At 36.3% G+C, this 23,407-nt stretch overlaps 1 protein-coding gene across 1 annotated transcript in view; it reads right to left on the bottom strand.

Moving 5' to 3' along the window:
• Ifngr1 (interferon gamma receptor 1) overlaps positions 1 to 23,407 on the bottom strand; it is a 32,711-nt gene that overhangs the window by 8,457 nt on the left and 847 nt on the right. Inside the window, exons 2-5 of the mRNA XM_046450215.2 lie at positions 15,902 to 16,016; positions 11,088 to 11,254; positions 9,195 to 9,364; positions 5,862 to 6,045 (exon numbers count right to left, since the gene is read on the bottom strand). Coding sequence (XP_046306171.1) covers positions 5,862 to 6,045; positions 9,195 to 9,364; positions 11,088 to 11,254; positions 15,902 to 16,016 — 636 coding nt within the window. The remainder of the gene's footprint in view (positions 1 to 5,861; positions 6,046 to 9,194; positions 9,365 to 11,087; positions 11,255 to 15,901; positions 16,017 to 23,407) is intronic.

The raw sequence follows: 23,407 nt of genomic DNA on the forward strand, positions 1-23,407 counted from the left end.
GATGCAAAAATCCTCAATAAAATTCTGGCGAATCGGATACAAAAACATATCAAAAAAATTGTGCATCATGATCAAGTAGGATTCATCCCTGGGATACAAGGCTGGTTCAATATACGGAAATCAATAAATGTTATTCACCACATCAATAGACTTAAAAATAAGAACCATATGATCATCTCGATAGATGCGGAAAAAGCATTCAACAAAGTACAGCATCCCTTTATTTTCAAAAGTCTAGAAAAACTAGGGATAACAGGACCATACCTCAATATTGTAAAATTAATCTATGCTAAGCCTCAGGCTAGCATCATTCTGAATGGAGAAAAATTGAAGGCATTCCCTCTAAAATCTGAAACAAGACAGGGATGCCCTCTCTCACCACTTCTGTTCAACATAGTTCTCGAAACAGTGGCCAGAGCAATTAGACAGACGAAAGAAATTAAAGGCATAAAAATAGGAAAAGAAGAACTTAAATTATCACTATTTGCAGGTGACATGATTCTATACCTAGCAGACCCAAAAGGCTCTACAAAGAACTATTAGAGCTAATAAATGAATTCAGCAAAGTGGCAGGATATAAAATCAACACGCATAAATCAAAGGCATTCCTGTATATCAGCGACAAATCCTCTGAAATGGAAATGAGGACAACCACTCCATTCACAATATCCTCAAAAAAAATAAAATACTTGGGAATCAACCTAACAAAAGAGGTGAAAGACTTATACAATGAAAACTACAGAACCCTAAAGAGAGAAATAGAAGAAGATCTTAGAAGATGGAAAAATATACCCTGTTCATGGATAGGCAGAACTAACATCATCAAAATGGCGATATTACCAAAAGTTCTCTATAGGTTTAATGCAATGCCAATCAAAATTCCAACGGCATTTCTTGTAGAAACAGAGAAAGCAATCATGAAATTCATATGGAAAAATAAAAGACCCAGAATAGCAAAAACAATGCTAAGCAGGAAGTGTGAATCAGGCGGTATAGCGATACCAGACTTCAAACTGTACTACAGAGCAATAGTAACAAAAACAGCATGGTACTGGTACCAAAACAGGCGGGTGGACCAATGGTACAGAATAGAGGACACAGAAACCAATCCACAAAACTACAACTATCTTATATTTGATAAAGGGGCTAAAAGCATGCAATGGAGGAAGGATAGCATCTTCAACAAATGTTGCTGGGAAAACTGGAAATCCATATGCAACAAAATGAAACTGAATCCCTTTCTCTCGCCATGCACAAAAGTTAACTCAAAATGTATCAAGGAGCTTGATATCAAATCAGAGACACGGCATCTGATAGAAGAAAAAGTTGGCTATGATCTACATACTGTGGGGTCGGGCTCCAAATTCCTCAATAGGACACCCATAGCACAAGAGTTAATAACTAGAATCAACAAATGGGACTTACTTAAAATAAAAAGTTTTTTTCTCAGCAAAAGAAACAATAAGAGAGGTAAATAGGGAGCCTACATCCTGGGAACAAATCTTTACTCCTCACACTTCAGATAGAGCCCTAATATCCAGAGTATACAAAGAACTCAAAAAATTAGACAATAAGATAACAAATAACCCAATCAACAAATGGGCCAAGGACCTGAACAGACACTTCTCAGAGGAGGACATACAATCAATCAACAAGTACATGAAAAAATGCTCACCATCACTAGCAGTCAGAGAAATGCAAATCAAAACCACCCTAAGATACCATCTCACTCCAGTAAGATTGGCAGCCATTATGAAGTCAAACAACAAGTGCTGGCGAGGATGTGGGGAAAAGGGTACACTTGTACATTGTTGGTGGGACTGCAAATTGGTGCAGCCAATTTGGAAAGCAGTATGGAGATTTCTTGGAAAGCTGGGAATGGAACCACCATTTGACCCAGCTATTCCCCTTCTTGGTCTATTCCCTAAAGACCTAAAAAGAGCATGCTACAGGGACACTGCTACATCGATGTTCATAGCAGCACAATTCACAATAGCAAGACTGTGGAACCAACCTAGATGTCCTTCAATAGACGAATGGATAAAAAAATGTGGCATTTATACACAATGGAGTATTACTCTGCCTTAAAAAATGACAAAATCATAGAATTTGCAGGGAAATGGATGGCATTAGAGCAGATTATGCTAAGTGAAGCTAGCCAATCCCTAAAAAACAAATGCCAAATGTCTTCTTTGATATAAGGAGAGTAACTAGGAACAGAGTAGGGACGAAGAGCATGAGAAGAAGATTAACATTAAACAGGGATGAGAGGTGGGAGGGAAAGGGAGAGAGAAGGGAAATTGCATGGAAATGGAAGGAGACCCTCAGGGTTATACAAAATTACATACAAGAGGAAGTGAGGGGAAAGGGAAAAATAATACAAGGGGGAGAAATGAATTACAGTAGAGGGGGTAGAGAGAGAAGAGGGGAGGGGAGGGCAGGGGAGGGGAGGGGGGATAGTAGAGGATAGGAAAGGCAGCAGAATACAACAGACACTAGTATGGCAATATGTAAATCAATGGAAGTGTAACTGGTGTGATTCTGCAATCTGTATACGGGGTAAAAATGGGAGTTTATAACCCACTTGAATCAAAGTGTGAAATATGATATATCAAGAACTATGTAATGTTTTTAACAACCAACAATAAAAATAAAAATAAAAAGAAATTATGAAAGCAATCCTATCTGCATCAAGTATGTACACAAATACCTGGTAATAATTAACCAAGAAAATGCAAGACCTCTACATTGAAAAAGAAATACTATTGAAAGAAATTAAAGACACACAGAAAAACAGAAAGACCTGGATCACAGGTTGGGAGAATATTGTTAGGCCACATTACCCAAAACAGTCTGCAGAATCAATGCAATTTCCATCAAAATACCAATTCCATCTTCACAGAAGAAACAATCTTAAAATTCATATGGAAGCATAAAAGATGAAATAGTGAAAGCAATCTTGAGCAAAAAAGAACAAAGCTTGAGGCATCAAAATACCTGATTTTATGACATACCATGGAATCAGAGAAACCCAAACAGCATGGTATTGATATAAAAACAGAAACACAGACCAAAGGAACATAATAGAGATCCCAGAAATAAGCCCATACATCTGCAGCCAACTGATTCTTGACAAAGGTGCCCAAACCATACATTGTAGGAAGGACTGTCTCTTCAATAAATGGTGCTAGAAAAATTAGATATCCATAGGCAGAAGATTAAAACTTGACCTCTATCTCTATATAAAAATCAACTCAAAATGGATCAAAGACCTAATGTAAGACCTGGAACTTAAACTACTAAAATAGAACATAACAGAAATACTTTAATACATTAGTACCGGGACTTATTTTCTGAATAGAACCCTCAAAGCACAGAAAACAAAAACAAACAAACAAATGGGATTACGTCAAAGTAAAAAACTTCTGCATGGCAAGAGACAATGTACAGAGTGGGAGAAAATAATGTCCAACTATTCACCTGGTAAAGGGTTAATATCTAGAATAGACAAGGAACTCGAAAAACATAACAAAAATATATAATCTAATGTAAAAATGGGCAAATAATCTGAATGACATTTTTTAAAAAGAAATACAAATGGCCTACAAATAATATGAAAAAAATGCTAAACATCATTAGTTATCATGAAAATGCAAATTAAAGCTACAATGAGATACCGTCTCACCCCAGTAAGAATGGCGATGATCAAAACAACAACAACAAAAACAAATGCTAGCAAGTATGTGGGAAAAAAAGAACTTTTATATACACTATTGGTAGGAATGTAAATTAGCATAATCCTTACAGAAAACAGTATGGTGGTTCCTGAAAAAACTAAAAATAAATATGCCATATGACCCAGCTATCCTATTTCTAGGTATACATCCAGAGGAAATGAAATCAATATACCAAAGAGATACCTGCACTATTGTTTTTGTTCATTACAGAACTATTCACAATAATTAAGATAGGGAATTAGTCTAGGTGCTAAAGAATATGTGGTGTATTCACACAATGAAATATTATTCAGCCATGAAGAAGAATAAAATAATGTCTTGGAAGCAAAATAGATGGAATTGGAGGACATCATGTTAAATGGAGCAAGCTAGACACAGAATGACAAGTATAGCACAATCGCTCTCATATTTGGAAGCTTAAAAACAACTCAAACTGAATTTAAAATAGTGATTAATAGAGGTTGGGGGTGTGTGGGTGGATGGGGAAGGTGGATAAAAGAAAGATGGATTTGATTAGTGCAAGTGTATGCATGTGTGAGAATTACATGAAGAACTACATTAACATGAACAATTAATACATATTAATAAAAAACCAAAACTTATTCCTTGATTTTTTCTGTACACGATGACTATTTTCAATGCCTCTGACATAGTCATAAAGTCAGTTTATGATACCTATTAATCAATAGGCTATATTTTTAAGATTATATTATTGTTAAAATTAATTTAAAAAAACTCACAAGATAAGTCAAGCTTAAGGATGGTGTTTTTAGGGCATAATGGAACATAGGGATTTATTTATCATGAGCAAAATATCTATTTTTTCCTGATTAACAAGTAAAAGTGGAATACATACTGATTATATTCTACTTCATGGAATCACTGATGTAGCCATAGGTAGAAGAATTAATCTCATCATTTAAAAACATTTAGGCCAGCGCAGTGGTAATGTGTCTGTCATCCTAGCTACTTGGGAGGATTTCTGAGCCCACGGTTGGAGACCTGTCTAGGCAATACAATGAGATCTCATTTCAAATGCATAAATGAGTAAGTATAAACATGTAAAAAGTTAGTGTAGGTATGGTTTTATAGAGTCATGAAAATAAAATTTTCAGGTTTTAGATAGTATTAGTTTGCATTTATCATTGGCTTCTTAGTGAACACATTACAGAGACAGTTTTGTTTGGGTTTCAATTTGACATTTTTTTTCCTTTTAAAATATTACTCTGGAAAACTGGATATGTACCCCTTTTTAAAATTTCTGTTGATGTCATTTTATTTGTGTTGATTTGATGTTAAAATGTGTTGGTTTTAGTATTGAGAGTATTATTAAAACTTTGCTAAACGGAAACATTTTCTTCCTTCTCAACTGCTTTTCATTTTCCCCATGAAAAATTATATTGAGTTTTTGTTAAAAAAGAAAAAGACATTTGTATTATAAAATTTAAGTACACTGTTAAGCCTATAAAATACATTCTAAAAAATACCTTAACAACAGGAAAATATATACACATACACATAAAGACATTTATCAAAGTATGATTTATCATAATAAAAACCTGAAAATAATCTTAAAGGACCCACAATTAGGCAACAGTAAATAAAAATAATATACTATAAAATGAAATACTCTACAGAGATTATAAAATGTTAAGAAAATATGTGAAGTCAAATAAAAAATAGTTAAAATATATGTTTAAGGCAGTACAAAAAATTATATATACTATGCAATATAATCATGGCTACAGAGAAAGATAGGATGCGAACAACGGGGTATCTTTTTGGACAACAGAACTATAGATAATTGTGTTTTCTTCTAGCTCTTTATAAGTTATCCATATGAACATTTGAAATGTAGATATTTATGTATATAATTTTACACATATTTTATATTTTTTCTTTCTTGAGTCAAAAGGCTCTCACATGGCTTTCCTAATTAGTTACTTTGCATATTTTAATGCCTGAGAAACTGTCTTATTTTTAATTTTGGGTTTCTCTGAGAAATTATTAAATATTTTTAAAAGAAAAGAGATTTGTTGAAGTTACAAATAAATTTATCTCTTTTCACATTACTATATTTTAGTCCTCACCCTCTCTATTTAGAAAATAATGGCAAGAACTTACCCTTTATGTTGTCATTGGAAATAGTTATACAAACTTCTTTGGACGCTTCCATTGTAAATCCCCACGTGTTTGAGTTTCCTGCTGAAAAGCAGTACTCAGAATTCAGTGAAGACACAGGAATTCTCAACTGGCACAGAGACTCATTACAATCATCTTCCTTTGGTTCAAATTTTATATCTGCCATCTATATGGGAAAAAAATACAATGAAGATGTCTGACTTCTTCATCTATACAAAAATCCCCATAGTTATCTTGGTCAAACACCTAAAGAAAACACATATATGACAAACACTAAATATGTCTGAAAATAGTATTCATATCAAATAATAAGTCAATTTGTCACTTCAAATACAGCATGATAATGTGCATTTGTTAAAATGTTCTTTATGGGAATAGTAAGTTTAAAAACTTGAGCGGGGATGTTCATTATTAGTTGTTAAACCAACAGATAGATGTTCATTTGTCCCATTGCTTAGAGTGTTAGAAATTTAGCTTGTTGAGGGAGAACAGCATTTATAGGAAGCATAATAAAGGCGCTGCATGAAGGCTGCAGGGTCTCTGGGCAGTGATACACAGAAATGACTGAAGCAACCCCTCCTAGTTCCTCTTTCATTCCCCAGTGTGTGGACCACCTGTGCATGGGCCTGAAGACGCAAAGGTAGTGCTGTGGTTTGGCTAAGTGTTCCCCATAGGGTAAGGATTGGTTCCCAGGTGGTGGTATTGGGAAGTTCTGTGGACCTTTAAGATATGGGGTCTTATGGGAGGTCATTAGGTCATTGGGGCATATCCTTGAAAGGGACTGAGAGACCCCAGTCCCTCCTCTCTCTGCATGGTGTGAGATATAATCACTTGAGCTGTGGGTGTAGCTAAGTCATATAGTACTTGCCTAAGAGGTAGGAGGCCCTGTGTTCAATCTCCAGCACTACCAAAAAAAAAAAAAAAAAAAGGAGGGGAAAAGAAGAGATGCAATCATGTAATCATTTGTTTAATCACTTGTTTGCTCCTACACATGTGCTCCCACTGCGATGTGCTGCCATCTACTGCCTTCATTAGAACTAAGCTGATGCATACCTTTGAACTTCTAAAACTGGGAACTAAATAAAACTTTCTCTTTACAAGTTAGCTGTCTCTGGCATTTTACTGTACTAACAGGAAGCTGACTAAGGTAAGTAGGACAGCGGTGACTATACAGTTTGGGTCTAGAATGTCCCACAAAAGCTCATGTGTTGAAGGCTTGGTCCCCAGTGAGCAATGCTCAGAGGTGGGGCTCTTGAGAAGGGGTGATTGGATCATGAGGATCCTGACTTCATCAGTGGATTAATCCATTTGATGTATTAATAATTTCATGCTATTTTTGAGAGGTGGTGGAAACTTTAGGAGTGGGGCCTAGTTGGAGGAAAGAAGTCGCTGGGGGCATGACCAGGAAGGGCATTTCTTATCTCTGGCCCCTTTCTCCCTCTTTCCACTTCCTGGCTGCCATAAGTGAACAGCTTTTCTCCACCCTTACACCATGATGTTTCTGCCTCGCTATAGGTATAAAAAAGCAACCCGGCCAGCTAACCATGAACCGAAATCTTTCAAACCATAAGCCATAATAAATCTTTCCTCCATTAAGTTGTTTTTCTCAGGTATTTGTCAAGGTGGTGCAAAGCTGACTACCACAGAAAATTGGTACCAAGAGTAGTGATGTTGCTATAAACTCCCATTTTTACCCCATATACAGATTGGTTCAATACCCTAATTTGAGAAAGTCTGAAGATGCAGGATAGAGAAGTCTTAGAATGTTGTAAGAAGAGCTTAATGGACAATTCTGGAATGAGCTCAGAAGACCAGATTGCTGACAGAATGCTGGGAGAAACTGCTTGTGAGGTTTCAAACCAAAATGAAGGCTCCACTGGGAAATGGATTAGAGGCCATTCATGTCACATTCTGGCTACAATCTTGTCCATGTCCTGAGACTGGGTAAGGCTGAACTTAAAGGTGATGGACTAATTAATATGGTGGAGAAATTTCAAGAAGCAAAGCATTCAGGCAGTGGCCTGGGTTTTGCTGGTTCCTTTTAGGTAGGTTTACAATGAGAATTGGGAGCAAAAAACAGCAGAAAGATTGGAAAAATTTGCAGTTTAGTCAAAAAAAGCACATTTGTTGGGAACCAGGAAGATGCGGTTGTTCAAGAAATTAGCATCACTGAAGAGAAGCCAATTACTTTGCACTGAGATAATACAAAACAAGCCTTGAAGGTATCTCAGGCTCAAGGGTATAAAAGTGAAAACTCTTTGAAAGTCTTTACTTTGAGAAAGGAGTTCTGGGATGTCCTGATCATATCCTGCAGGGCCCCAGGAAGTTGTAGCCCTAGAATTTTTTTCAGAATGCTCAGATACCCAGGGACTCATAGACCACAGTAGCCATGGTCCAGGGGTGCCTGGTTACTGCCCCTATTGGTGGCAGACCTTAGCTTTGTCCACATAGTGCTGGTTTTAGGAATGTGAAATGCAAGAGTTACAGAGTCATGTAGGCTTTCACTGAGATTTCAAAGACAGGCCTGCGAAGCCAGGCAATGTGCAGCAGGTTTGGAATTCCTGTAGGAAGCTCCTGAAAGTGTGATTCTTAAAGCGCTGAAAGTAAAGTCAAAGCAGCAATGGAGACCCCAGGAAGTTACAGATGCCAGGAATGTGGCATATCTGCTGAGGAAAGCTGTAGGCAGAAGGAAAAACCAAACCTAAGGGAGGTATGGGGACTACAACCAACAAGGCCATAGGGATGGGCTGTGAAAATAATGTAATTATATTCTCACAGTTGTACTGTTAACTTCTCTTTCAAAAAAAATTTAAATGATCCTACCAGGCTCAGCGGCACAAATCTATAATTCCAGCAACTCAGAAGGCTGAGGCAGGAGGATTCAAGTTCTGAACTGGCCTCAGTGACTTAGTAAGTCCCTGTCTCAAAATAAAAAGAACCAGATCTGGAGATTAGATCAGTGATAAAGCCCCCTTGGGTTCAATCTCCAGTACAAAAAAAAAAAAAAAAATCCTTATGTTTCCAATAGAGAAATTAAGGTTAAGAGTAAAATTTTAGATTAGGGTCATGTGGCTAAATGGGACAGAGAAAACTTTAATGTACACATCTGGTCAATGTTAGTGATTAAGTCCATACTACTTCCTTTCAATAGTGTGTGTGTGTGTGTGTGTGTGTATAAAATTCACCCCCCCTTACCCAAATCTATGGTTCATGAGCCTTGGCTGAAATTCCATTCTCATTATATTGTACAAAAGAATGACTTGTGCTAGCTACAGAATAATTTTCATTTTGAAAAGATTAAATAGAAACACATACCTCACTTCTGTTAATTTTCATATGTACAATGTACTTAAATGGGTAACAAGGATTTTCATCATCATATAAAGTCACCTCCTCTTTTCCCATAATAATTAAAGGGTGAAATATGTCAATAATGATTTGGTCTTCCTTCCTTCTGACATCTAGTGTAGGTGGTCCAATCTTTCCTGGAGGAGAGAGGGAAAGTGTAATTACTACTAGCCTAGGAACTGCATGGTGCATTTCAAAATTATCAAAATCACTCAACCAACCTACTCTTCTTTTTTTATTTTTCTAAAGTAGGGCCCCATTCACACTACTCCACAAAGATCTAGAAGATATTCCAAATATCATTCATAAAGAAATATTTAATAAATCTCAGGCAAACTTCTCTTTATCAGTTTAATTTCACTTCTAGCTCTAGAGAAATACAACTGGTTATAAAAGTTGGTTTAAAACAAACAAAACAAATAAAACAAAACCTTGCCATAACAGAAGCTCTATTAAGTACAAAAAATTTTCCTTTATTTCTGTAAATTAAGAAATCTGGTTTCTAAAAAGGAATTTGAGATATCTTTCCCCACAAAACTCTCTTTAACATCCACAAGTGTTTTTAATGCCTATGGGAATTTAAATCCTAACTTAATACATTACAATTTCACAACTTAATCTTTCCAACCCCCCATGATTTTCACTCTTCCCACATTCTTTACTGGATCTTTACTGGCATATCTGCTGAGGAAAGCTGTAGGGGAAAAACCAAACCTAAGGGAGGTATGGGGACTACAACCAGGAAGGCTCTAGGAAGGTTCTACAAAAGTTTGCTAATAATGATTCCTTGTGAAAATCAGAACTAGACATTTAAGTACTCAGCAAATATTCCCTGTGTCTTTGATGTGTGGAACTTGGTTGGTGAATACACTTCACATACTAACTGTGCACCTACTATGTGCCAGGCAAGTCTGGTTTTATACCAGTGTATCTCAGGGCGTGGCATACTTACTAACACATAGTAGGCCCTTGAAAAATCTGACATACTGATGGTAATGTATCAGAGGGAAAGGTATGAACTCAGGAGAACTTAATATTTAAACCTTAATATTTAAAGAACAAGCAGAGGAAGTGCCTGTGCAAGAGCCCAAGGCAGCACAATTAGAAAAACAGAAGCCGAATCAAAGCAGTGGAGAGAACTGGCAGGCAGCCATGGAGGTAACCAAGCACAGGAGCTGAACAGGAAAGAAGTGAAGGTAGAGGAAAAGGAACCAAGGTTGAGCACACTAGGGAAGAGCCAAGTGACTCAGGCTTCTTTTACCCAGGAGTGAGGATATGATTGGCAAGGTGGGATGATGTAGTCAGAAAACAGGAAATGGCACTGAAGATTCTGGAGTTTGGGTTGACAGTAAAGATCACACATCTTATGGGAGTAGAATGTGGGAAGAGTGAAAATCATGGGGGGTTGGAGAGATTAAGTCTTAAAATTTTAATGTATTAAGTTAGGATTTTTTAAATTCTCATAGGCATTAAGGACTTAAGGTGGCTAGGAACAATGAGAACCAAATGAGCACAATGAAAACAATGAGCCAAAGTCCTCAAGGAATGTAACTTTGAAATGAATCACAGAGAAGATGGGGGGAGAGGGGAGGGAACTGATACAGACTACAGCTGGACAGCACTGATCCAGAAATGTAGAGAGCAAAAACTTAATGGTTTTGAAGCAGCAAAGGGATGGCTATCTCAGCCATATTTTGTGGAGCTTGGGAGAAAGGAATGTTATTGATGCTCTGAATTCCTCCAAGTGTTTCCCTGGCACTGTGATCATTTTTAGCAACTACTAATAAAGGCAAACATACACTGAAGACATGTGTGAGTATTTTCAAATTTAAAAGTTATACAAGCTTACATTCTACTCACCGTGTATGCATAAAATAATTTCTTTTGACTCTGCATAGACAGATTCTTTTTGTCCAATCCTAGCTTTAACTCTGGCCCAGAAAGATTCAGATAAATCATAAACTTGTTCAGAAAGTTCACAGTAATGATGAGAGATATTAGTGCAAGCATCAGTCCATTGTTCCTTCCTAAAATGAAAAGGAATAAAGAAACATAAAGGTAGTTTTTATTGTTGTCACATTAACTTAAACCATCTCTGTATTCTGCTTTTCATTTATAACACAGAGCTAGTAGAAAGATGCTGAGAGCCATAGCTAAGTAGGTACGACACATGGCAATTTCCTTGTCAGCCTACCCCATGTTGCTTAGAGGAAGGACTCTCCATTGTGGAAATGGGCTTGCCTTGGACCCAGGTTATTTGCAGTGACTTTGCATGAAAGGTGACCTTGCTCAAGGACCAGGGCGGATCAGGGTTTAGGGTGGATCAGGGTTTAGGGCGATCAGGGTTTAGGGCGGTTCCAGGTTTAAGGTGATTCCTGCTGGGAATAGGGCATATCCTGCTGCCTCAGGCGCCCGCCCGCTCCTTGAGTTCCCGTTGAGTTCTCACAGGATTCAGAGAGTATTTGGGATGTAGAGTGCCAGTGGATTTTCCCCAGAACGTGGGTGTAGAGTGCCGGTGACAGTTCGAGAATAAAGAGTTGCTGTTTGAATCTACAGGCTGTGAGTGGCTCGTGATTTTGTGCCCAGCCAGACTGCGGCAGAAAGAGTTTATAGAACAGGACAGGATTAGAACAGGACATAAAAACCAAAGTAGGAAGCCCTTACTCTTTGGTTAGAAATATATGTCCAGCATCCTTAATCCAAAAAATTCAAACTCCAAAAGTCTCCCAAATCCAAAACTTTTGAGTCCCAACTTGATACCCTAAGAGGAAAATTCTACACCATTAAAATGTGTTTCATGAATAATGTTATTTAAAACATTATATCAACTGATCTCAGGCAAGAAATTATCTAAATTTCTCTTGAACTTCTGGCTATGTATACAAGGTATATATGAAATACTGATAAATTTCATGTTTAGATTTGGGTCCCTTTCCCAAGATATATCATTATTATATACAAATACTCTAGAAATCTGAAAAAAAATCAGAAATATGAAATACTTCTGATTCCAAGCACTTGACATAAGGGATAGTCAACATGTACCATAAATTTCTTTACAATAAAGAGGCTCCATTCAAAATATAAAACTGTACAAACAACATGACACTATAGGTTTTTAAAATCTGATTTTTACTCAACTCTAGATGCTAAAGATGTAGATGCCTAGAAGTGACTCAATTCCAAAATCTAGCACATTACAAAGCCTCTTAACAGTAATCCATTTTTTAAAAAATTTATGCCTTTCTGATGACAAATACACACACCATAGGAAGCAGGATGACATCTTAATTATTAGCTTCATTTGTTATGCCTTAAAATCTTATAAGTTATTGTCCATAGAAGAGCTCTTCATTTTCTTCACTACTACTATTATTAATAACAATATAAACATGGGGTTCTTTTCCAATTTCAATATGTTATGTTCTTATTCATACTGAAGCTCAAACAGTCCCACCTTTGGGCCATGAGAAACTTCAAATTTTTTTGAAGGTGGCTCCTGGATCCTTTGGACACATTCCCCAACATTTTAAAAAGAAATCCTTTCATCAGAAGAACACTTTCTAGTTACCCTTAGATTTTCCCTGGCTTAACCCTGCAGTCAGCATTTCTCCAATGAAGAAACAGATGGGAGTTTTTTCCTGCTCACTTCCATGTATTGTTACGGTCCCCCTCCTGGTAGTCATTTCACTGACTTCAGATTTTCAGTTCGTATTTTTTTTTTAATCAAAATTAGTACCTACAAAATATTTATTCTCATTTTTTAACCAAAAAGGAGTAAACCATATATACTTTATGAAATTAATTTTTCATTTCAATGTATCCTGGAAATCACCATATGTAAGTTCATAGAAATTTTTTTCATATTTTCATTTAAAGCTACACAGCGTTCCATGTATTAATGAATGGTCAGATGTATGATAATCTCCTATATATGAGTGACATCTTTATAATCTTTTAAGTGTATTTTAAAGGTAAGGTCCTAATGTGGGATCATCAGGCCAAAAAGCAGATACATGGAGCATGGGGGTGAAGCTTGGAGGTATAGTACTTGCCTAGCATGTGTAAGGTCCCGAGTTTGATTCCTAGAGCCAGAAAAAAATAAATAAATAAAATAAAAGTTTTGTAAAATACTGCCAAATTCTTCCCAGAAAGCCAGATTGCCTTCATGCCAGTAATGTATAAGAGTAATCTCCAGTCTTCAAAGTGCTTTTAAACTTTTGAATTTTTATCAATCTAGTGTACATGGAATCAGGAAATCTTGAAAAAATTATGAACTTTGAATCTATCACAGAAATAACAGATACAATCAACTGGTGTTAAAATATTTGTGGATTTATTGATTCTTGGTTTTAATTCTTGCACTATAGAAGTCTTATTAAGGAAGTTGGGGCCTAATCCCGCATGATGAAAATTAGGGCCTACTTTTTCTTCTATTAGACACAGTCTCTGGTTTAATTCCTAGGTCCTTGATCCACTTTGAGTTGAGTTTTGTACCTGGTGAGAGATAGGGGTTTAATTTCATTTTGTTACATATGGATTTCCAGTTTTATTGGCACCATTTGTTGAAGAGGCTATCTTTTCTCCAGTGCATGTTTTTGGCACCTTTGCCTAATATAAGATAATTATAATTTTATGGGTTAGTCTCTGTGTCCTCTATTCTGTACCATTGGTCTACTAGTCTGTTTTGGTGCCAATACCATGCTGTTTTTGTTACTATTGCTCTGTAGTATAGTTTAAGGTCTGATATAGTGATGCCATCCGCTTCACTCTTCCTGCTAAGGATTGCTTTAGCTATTCTGGGTCTCTTATTTTTCCAGATGAATTTCATGATTGCCTTTTCTGTTTCTATGAGGAATGCCATTGGGATTTTGATCGGAATTGCATTAAATCTGTATAGTGCTTTTGGTAGTATGGTCATTTTGATAATATTAATTCTGCCTATTCAAGAGCAAGATAGATCTTTCCATTTTGGAATCAAACTAAAAAATTTCTTCTCAGCAAAAGAAACAATCTTTGAGGTGAAAAGAGAGCCTACATCTTGGGAGCAAATTTTTTACCCCTCACACATCAGATAGAGCTCTGATCTCTAGGGTATATAAAGAACTCAAAAAGCTAAGCACCAAAAAAACAAAAAACCCAATCAACAAACGGGCCAAGGACCTGAACAGACAAGTCTCAGATGAGGATATACAATCAATTAACAAATATATGAAAAAAATGTTCATCATCTCTAGCAATTAAAGAATTCAAATCAAAACTACTCTAAGATATCATCTCACTCCAGTCAGAATGACAGCTATTATGAAGACAAACAACAATAAGTATTGGCGAGGATGTGGGGAAAAAGGTACACTTACACATTGCTGGTGGGACTGCAAATTGGTGCAGCCAATTTGGAAAGCAGTATGGAGATTCCTTGGAAATCTGGGAATGGAACCACCATTTGACCCAGCTATTCCACTCCTCGGTCTATACCTAAAGTACTTAAAAACAGCATACTACAGGGACACATCCACATCAATGTTTATAGGAGCACAATTCACAATAGTTAAACTGTGGAGCCAACCTAGATGCCCTTCAATGGATGAATGGATAAAAACAATGTGGCATATATACACAATGGAATTTTACTCAACAATAAAAGAGAATAAAATTATGGCATTTGCAGGTAAATGGATGGTGTTGGAGAAGATAATGCTAAGTGAAGTTAGCCAATCCCAAAAAAAACAAATGTTGAATGTTTCCTCTGATATAAAGAAGCTGACTCATAGTGGGGTAGGGAGGGGAAGCATGGGAGGAATAGATGAATTCTAGATAGGGCAGAGGGGTGGGAGGGAAAGGGAGGGGGCAGGGGATTAGCAAGGATGGTAGAATGTGATAGACATCATTATCTAAAGTACACGTATGAAGACGAGAATTGGTGTCAACATACTTTATATACAACCAGAAATATAAAAAATTGTGCTGTGTAAGTGTAATAAGAATTGTAATGCATTCCGCTGTCATTTATTTTTTTAAAAAAAATCAATAAAAAAATTTGTGGATTCATGTGGAATAGGATATTTATGTCCTCAAAAAGTTTCTCCCACAGACACTTACTTAAAAGAACTTATGCAATGGATAAATCTGAGGGCTAACTTCTAAGTCAAATGATGAAGCCACACATCACCATTAAAGAGTGTCCTGTATAATGGATACAAATTAGCTTTTGACAGGCCTCAGATGTTTAACCTCAGATCATGAGGGAAAAAAATAAGACTAATCCACACTTAAGTGGTTCTTCCAATTTGGGACCATGTGAACAGTAACTATTTATTCTGAGACAATACTGCTAAAATACTGTCAAGGTGGTATTCTCCCTTGCTTCCAATAATCACAATAAATTTAGCTGTGCTTTATTAACAGTACTCTTTGCTTTATTAAGATATCAGAGAGAGAAAAAAATCTCAGAAGGTAGTTAGCTTTATTTCTACACTTCAATATTGACAGGAAGGAAAAGCAAGAGACAGAATGTATTCAACAAAGGAATAATTTGCATCCTTAGCACCTCCAGACACCTACAAGCAGTTCAAGAAGTTTCCCCAGACAGGAAGGAAGGATGATATTAGGAGAATACAGAAAGTGACAGAATGTGTAATGACTTGAATAAAAAGGATAAGAGCAACACTCACCTGTAGTTTTTCACCTGTACTGTGAAAACAGGGGTCTGTGGTATGATCTGGTACTCCCAATGCAGAATAGGGTTCATATTATAGGTTGTAATTGTAATATTAGTTGGTGTAGGCACTGTAAGAGATTCAAAAAGTTAAATGAACAACAGTAAGAAACTAATATTATCATTATATTAATATTAAACTAATATTATCTATTATTAGAAATCCTTGTTGTAAGATGTCATGTTTGTCAAATATTGTCAAATTTGATGAAAAATTGAAATAACTAGGATATATAGATCTCACTTGAGTAAATTTCTGGAAATTATTTTTATTGAAAAATGTACAGAAGAGTTCTACTTCATTTTAAATTCTGGAAACACCATTATGATATAAGGGAAACACATACATGGTATAAGGAAATACATTTCCATAACCTTTTAGGACACTTTATAAATAAATTCACTGATTATTGTAATGATAATCATTGCATTAAATCATTAGAATTTTTGTCATTTGATATCATGGACTATAACCAATGTCTAGAGAAGAACTACCTACATGAGGGATGGGCAATTTTATCCTAAAATTCCACCAGGTTCTCAACCCTACATCCAGTACTCTTATGCTTTTTAATACCTTTTCTGTAGCACAAGAGCATATGCCAAAAGATTGAAAGAACCACTGACCACCATACCAGTTCCATCAACATTTGCTTTCTGGGTGTGAAGGGCTTTTAACAAAACACAACCAACATTTCTTTTTGCCTTCATTCTTTTAAGCCATTTTAGAAAAAAAAATTATATATATATATATATATATATATAGGCAAGATTTGAAGATTTGAATCACATGGGATAAAAGGTGGATGCACATAAAAGTTTAGATATTAGGTGTCTCCCTAATATCTAAAAGCTCATGTGTGAAACAATGCAAGAAAGTTTAGAAGTGAAATGTTTGGGCTATGAGAACCTTAACCCAATCAGTGAATTAATCCCCTGATAAGGGTTAACTGGATGGTAACTGTAGCTAAGTAAAGTGTGGCTAGAGAAGGTGGGTCATTGTGGATATGCCTTTAGGGTATATATTTTGTATCTGGTGAATGGAGCTCTCTCGTTCTACTTCCTGATAGTGATGTCTTGAGCCACTTCCCTCCACCAACTCTTTGGCCATGATGTTCTGCCTCACCTCAAGCCTGGAGGAATGGAGCCGCTGTCTATGGACTGAGGCCTCTGAAACCATGAGCCCCCAAATAAACTTTTCCTCCTCTAAATTTGTTCTTGTCAGATCTTTTAGTCATAGCAGTGAAAGAGTTGACTGAAACACAAATTTAGTGATGTGACCCAAAGTGAAGATAATTCCATCCTATCTAGCTGGGAAACACTATTAAACATGATCACTTATAAAATCAAATAAATGAATGGCAATAAAGCCATGTGCAGCATTTTTTGAACATAACTTTTCACCCTCAAAAATTTTGAGAGTATGAGTTTGTATTTTTTCAAGGGACCCTGGATGGTAATGATGTTTACCTGGACTACTCTAATTAAACAAAAAAGTACTCACTGGGTCAGATATTAAAAAACCCAGATTGTTTTCTGGTTATAGTGCTAAATAGTTTTTTCAGATTGCCTCATATATCAAAATAATTATTAGTTTTATGTTCATAAGGTATTTGCTTACTGTTTAAGAAAATACTATATTTTTAGTAAAATAAAAATTCTAATACTGAAGCTGAAATTGTTTAGTTTATAATTAGTTAACACATGTATTATTTCTTCAAAGCACAATGAATCAACAGTCATTTAAACAACAATCCATACCTATTGCCAATTATATTCTAATGCCCCCCCCCCCTTTTTTCTTTTTTTCTGATAATTTTTCCCTTAACATTAGTGATTCTCAGCAGGAGGTGATTTTGTCCATTAGAGAGCCCCAGGCAATGACTGCAGACATTTTTGGTTCTCAGAACCTGAAGGAACAGGGCAGCGGGGGATACCCCTGGATGTAGAGGAGAGAAGCCAAGGATGCTGCTAAATACCCTACAATGCACATGGCAGTTCACTATAGCAACACATAATCCAGCTCAAAAGGCCAACAGTGCAAAAGCTGAGAAACCCTGCTTTATGTTTATAATTTAAGTGTTTATTTCTAATTTAGGAGGAAAAACTAATTTTAAAACAGAATGCTTCATAGTATTACACCAATATTGTATATATCTTGCCCCCCAATAATAGATTTGGCTACTATCAAAATATCTTTCTTTTTTTTTTTGTTTTTTAAGATACGCTTTTTTTTTTTTTTTTTTAACAATGCCTTTATTTCTTTGTGGTGCTGAGGATCGAACCTGGGTCTTGACCATGCTAGGTGAGCACTCGACCGCTGAGCCACAATTCCAGTCCCATCAAATCATCTTTCAAATTATTTACCAATGTAGTTTAATAATTTGTGCCAAAAGGTTGAGATTGTAAAGCCATAATTGAGGTGGGGAGTTATCTCACAGATTTAAATGCACTGAACACCTAACTGACTTTTCTGTGGTCAGTAACCAGACACCTATAAACTTTCTACTTATGCTTCCTGAAGCCCTACTGAAGGCTGTTGGTACCTATCAACTTTGGTCTATAAGCAACTTCCTTGTAGGCAAGCCCAAAAGCACGTTCTAGCCCCGGCTCTTCTCTTTTGGTTTTGTTAGAGTGCTCATGGCTGTACATAGCAGGTAATTCCCAGGCTTCTTTAAGAGGATTTTTTTTTCCTTCTTATATTTGCACCTCAATTTCCTAGTCTGTTTACAATCCATGGTTTTGGTAGAAATAAAAGTCAATCTCCCTTCCTCTGATCAAGTCAACATTAACATCAAATATCATACAAAAAATATGTTTGTAACTAGATAAGAAAGATGTTAAGAAAATACATAATGAATCTGAACTTCTTTCAGAAGCCATTAAGAAATTTCAGCATCTTTTGCCTCTTGAGCCGCTGACAATTTTCAAACCACTGGGTCCGGGTTTCTTTTTACTAGTCCTTTCAACAATTAATCTGTCCAGGATCCCACCTTAAGGACGAAGCAAGAACAATCTAGATAACACTGTCAATACTCTGCCTGGAATCCTCCTGAGCTGGATCATACAGCCCATCAGGCACATTTTCTACTTTTCATGTTATTGAAGGTAAGAGTAGCTGAGCTTTCTGTCACTACATAGCAAAGATCTCCTACCTCCAGTTTCCAACAAGTCTTTTGCTTCCTTTTAAATCCCTCTTTTTAATTATTCCCAATAGAAATGACTTTAAAACTGTATATATTCAATCTGAAATTCCTGTTTTGAGGAAAAGGCACAAAGAAGTCAATCATAATACTTTAAATATCAAAGTACATTTGTATTTAGGAGGGGTTGACTGAATAATACATTATAAAAATACAAACAACAATAGACTTGTGCAGTATTAGATTAGTTTTTAATGTGAATCAAACTGTTTCCCATAATTTAAGTAAAATCCGAACATGATTAGACTAGGACTTCACATAGATTTCAAAGCAATCAAGATGAACATGTGGTAGGAGGAAGAAGTTTCAGTGGATTAAGACAGACAGAAATTACTATTAAAGGAGAAGCTTTTGAATATTTAGGTCAAAAGGTGTAACCTGTGGTTTTAATGTTACCAGAAAGAGAAATCATGGTTATTAGACATCGCCTTTGTTGTCTTTGCCAAGATCACATGACCAGAGACATGAGTAGTTTTCTTCTCAAGTTTCATAATTTTGTAGTGTTTAAAGTTGCCAAATGTTCAGATTAAAATAATTAACTTTTATTCATAATATGCTTACATTGATTAAATAAAAATAGAGATAAAGGAAAAGAGTATTATTATCTATGGAGTTTTAGGAAAGATTCTGCTAGAATGATTTAATGAAATAAAAAAAATAATCTTACAGATTTTACATTTCTTAAAAATGCTCAATTAGATAATTGTGATAATTTTGTGTAACTCACTGCTTTCGGAAATGGGCTCAGAATTATTTGGAATGCTGTCTACAATTATTCAGGATAAACTTTAGCCATTTTAAGATCTAATTCCACAAACTCCTCCAGAACTCCAAAACCAATCACAGTAGAGAAGCATCAGGTTTTCAATACACTTTAATTACAGTGTAGGTCAAACAAAGAGCTCTGGTTAGAGCCAACTGTTTGCTGGGAAGTTGATAAGCCAGAAGAGACAGGATATGAAAGGCTAGCAAGTGAGAGGACAGATAAGGCTGGTGAAGATCAGGAGTGATGGAGCAGTGTCACTGATGGGGCAATAAGAATGTCACAAAAGACCAAAAACTAGCAGCTAGAACAGCCCTGCAATAATTGCTGGTCAATGTAGGGTGGTGAGGGTGGCAGAGTACATATACCTACAGATTAGTTTGAGGACAAGAGCAATTTCCTTTGTGTTGACAGGTGATAGGAGTAAAGACTGCTGCTATCTGTGCTTCACCCTATAACTGCCAAAAGCAGTCCTGTTTTTTAAAGAGGGACCACCTGTGGAGTCCATTACCCACTCTGACACACTAATGTATAATGTCTGTATAAAGGAGTATATATCCACTGAAATGGAGTCACAGACACTGCAGACATCTGCTGACTAATCTCTCTCTATAGGAAGAACAAATTGAGAAGCAGACAGAAGGATAAAGGGGCCAGTCATTCAATGAATTTTTTTGGATTCTAAGTCATCTGATACTATACTTTAAAAACAAATCCTCCATATAACATCTGGCCCTTTATCTGAATGAACATCTCTTAGAACAAAATCTCAACTTCCTAAAGACAAAAAGTTTTATACTACTATCACAATTAAATCATGGCCACTCCAACACTTGAACAATGTATTATCATAAATCATTTCTATAGAATGAACAAGACTGAAAAGGATAGGTAGAATTCTGATTTCTAAATATTGAGATATCTAAAAGATATCTCTTTAACAAGACCATTACAAGTAAACCAACTCCTTTCTGTCAGGAATACACTTCATTCTGGTTCAAATTTCATTCTGATTCTTTGTCCATTTTAAATGAAACCATTAATTATTCAACTTACTTGTAAAATAACTGTACTATTGCCATGTGCTGCCAAATTCTGTAAGACAGCTCTTTAAAATTATTTTTCTCTTTTATTCTTTGGGTTTTCCTTTATGGAGGACCAAAGTGTGTTTATCCTTCAAAGTCTATGAATCATGAATAAATTAAAAAGAAAATGTAATACTTACTTAATAAATAACTAAAATGTATTATGTTAGTACTTTGAATCTCTGAAATAGGAAAAATTGATTCTGAAGAAAATAATAAGAAATTGGAACACTACCCAGAATATTACCCTAAAGTCAGACAAGAGTAGAAACATAACTGATAAAATAGAGAGGGTGGCTCTTTAAGCAGTACCCAGAGTGCAACAGCAGAGAAGGTAGCCACCAGCAGACTCTGATTCACTTAAAATCTATTAATTTTATATGTAAAAGTGCATGAAGAAACACTATTAATTAATGCCTATGACTGTAACAAAATACATTCCCAAACACTTGGATTTCTCAAAGACTATTTCACTATAATATCTTACCTCCTTCCGTGTTCACATCAGGTTCCCTCATCTAAGATGAACTTTCAACTTTGTATAGATAAGTCCAGCAACAGTAAGAGTTACATGTAGACTGCAGACCAAAAATGGGTACTGGCAAGCCAAGAAACTAATCAAGAGTCAGAAGCAGAGGTCACTATGGGTTTTCTTCCTATGCTCTGGAGATTTTGCATTTTAAAATAACTTTAAAAACAATAAAATTTAGAAAAATGCACTGAAAATCTAAAGACATGTATGGAAAATGCACTACAAAACAGCAAGGGTTGTCTAGGGGCACTCACCAACCCTTGTGTTTCTAAAATTCTAGAGTACAGAAGGCTTCAGATCTTCCTATGGGAGGCAGGAAGGCACTGCACTACAAGAGCAGACTCTGAATAAAGACGTGCAAATTTTGCAGTCATGAGGGGCTCAATGCTCAGGAGGAACCTATATTCAGAAGGATTTGGCACTTGGTTTAATGCTCAGTCCCATTCAGGAATCTGAGTCATCTACCTCTCTGCCCAGTCAGTCAAGAGTTCTACTGACTCTGCCTTAATGCTTCCTCAGACTGTCCTCTCTTCTCCATTTACATCATTATTTCTCATTGACTCTTCCCCAGACTTAAGCAGCAGCCTCCTAATGCACCTCCTTTATTTGTATCTACCCTCAAACTATTTTGTATGATGACTGGCTTGTCTAACTGGCAGATCTAATCCTGCATAAAATGATTCCCTTTTGTAAAATAATCAGTGGCTTCCCACTGACTTTAGCCAGGAATAATGGGCATATTATTTTTTTGGCTCAGCACCTGTACTTCTTTCAAGAACACCAAGTCTCTTATTCTGAGAACCCTCCAGCACTACCCACTTTTATAATGTCTTTCCCATATGAGCTGGCATGTCACCAAGCTGGGAAAATCAGAGCCTTCCCCTTGGATTTTCTTAGGATGGAAGAGGCTGCCAGATTTTAAAACCCTAAAGCCATCAGTATCAGCATCCATGATTCCTGCCAAGAAATAAGAAATTGCAAGTTCAAGCAGTTTGAGTTTCTATTTTCCTAAGGCCCAGTTAGCATCTCTAATTTTCTGTTCAATTCTTGCTTGGATTCTCTGAGCTAATAAATTTCTCTTTTTGCTAGTTAGCCAAAGCTACATTTCTATCTCTTGTTGTTATACATGACAAGGTATTTCACTAACTGGTTCTCACCTCCCCACCTATCCTATCTCTCTCCCCTTGGATCTTCAAACATTCAAGTCTATGAATGTATATTGTTCCACTAATTCAACATGCTGTTTTACACCTCTGCCTATGCACACACAGATCTCTCCGCACTTCCAATTCTAAGGCTGGGCTCATCTTCTCTGTAGAAGTCACTGACTCCTCTGGACAGAGCCTGGTAAACTTATCTTACTTTCCCATAACCAATACATAAGTTCAAGATCTTGTCACAAGGTACTGTAATCACCCACGTAGACACCTAACTTGCCCTAGTAATAAAAGTTGGCAGAGTGGTTAAGAACTTGGACTCTGGAGCCAAGCAATAAAGATAATCTCTATGCCCGCTGGACAGATTGCTGTGCTTCTCCAATTTCTCACCCATAAAAGGAGATATAAATAGCACCTACTTTGTAGGGTTGTTGCAAAAAATGAGATCTGAGAGGTGCCCACCCTTTAACTTTTTAACAGCCCACCTTTTAACTGCTAACTATGATAAATCATGATTCTTGAAAAGACAAATTGCTGTAACTAAGATTTTTGTCTTCCCAGAACTTGAACCATGTCTGTCCTAAGGAATTTCTAAGTATTTATTTGCTTGACTTTTGAAGATCAAGCCAAAGTAGGGTTAGATATAAACAAAACGGCGCACACACCTAACAGGAACTCAGGAAAGAAGTCATAATACAAAGGCTTAGGCCCTGAGTTCACCA

The sequence above is a fragment of the Marmota monax genome, unplaced genomic scaffold, assembly GCF_021218885.2.
Source record: "Marmota monax isolate L192 unplaced genomic scaffold, Marmota_monax_Labrador192_F-V1.1 WCK01_AAM20220418_F8-fsc00030, whole genome shotgun sequence".
Lineage (NCBI taxonomy): Eukaryota > Metazoa > Chordata > Mammalia > Rodentia > Sciuridae > Marmota > Marmota monax.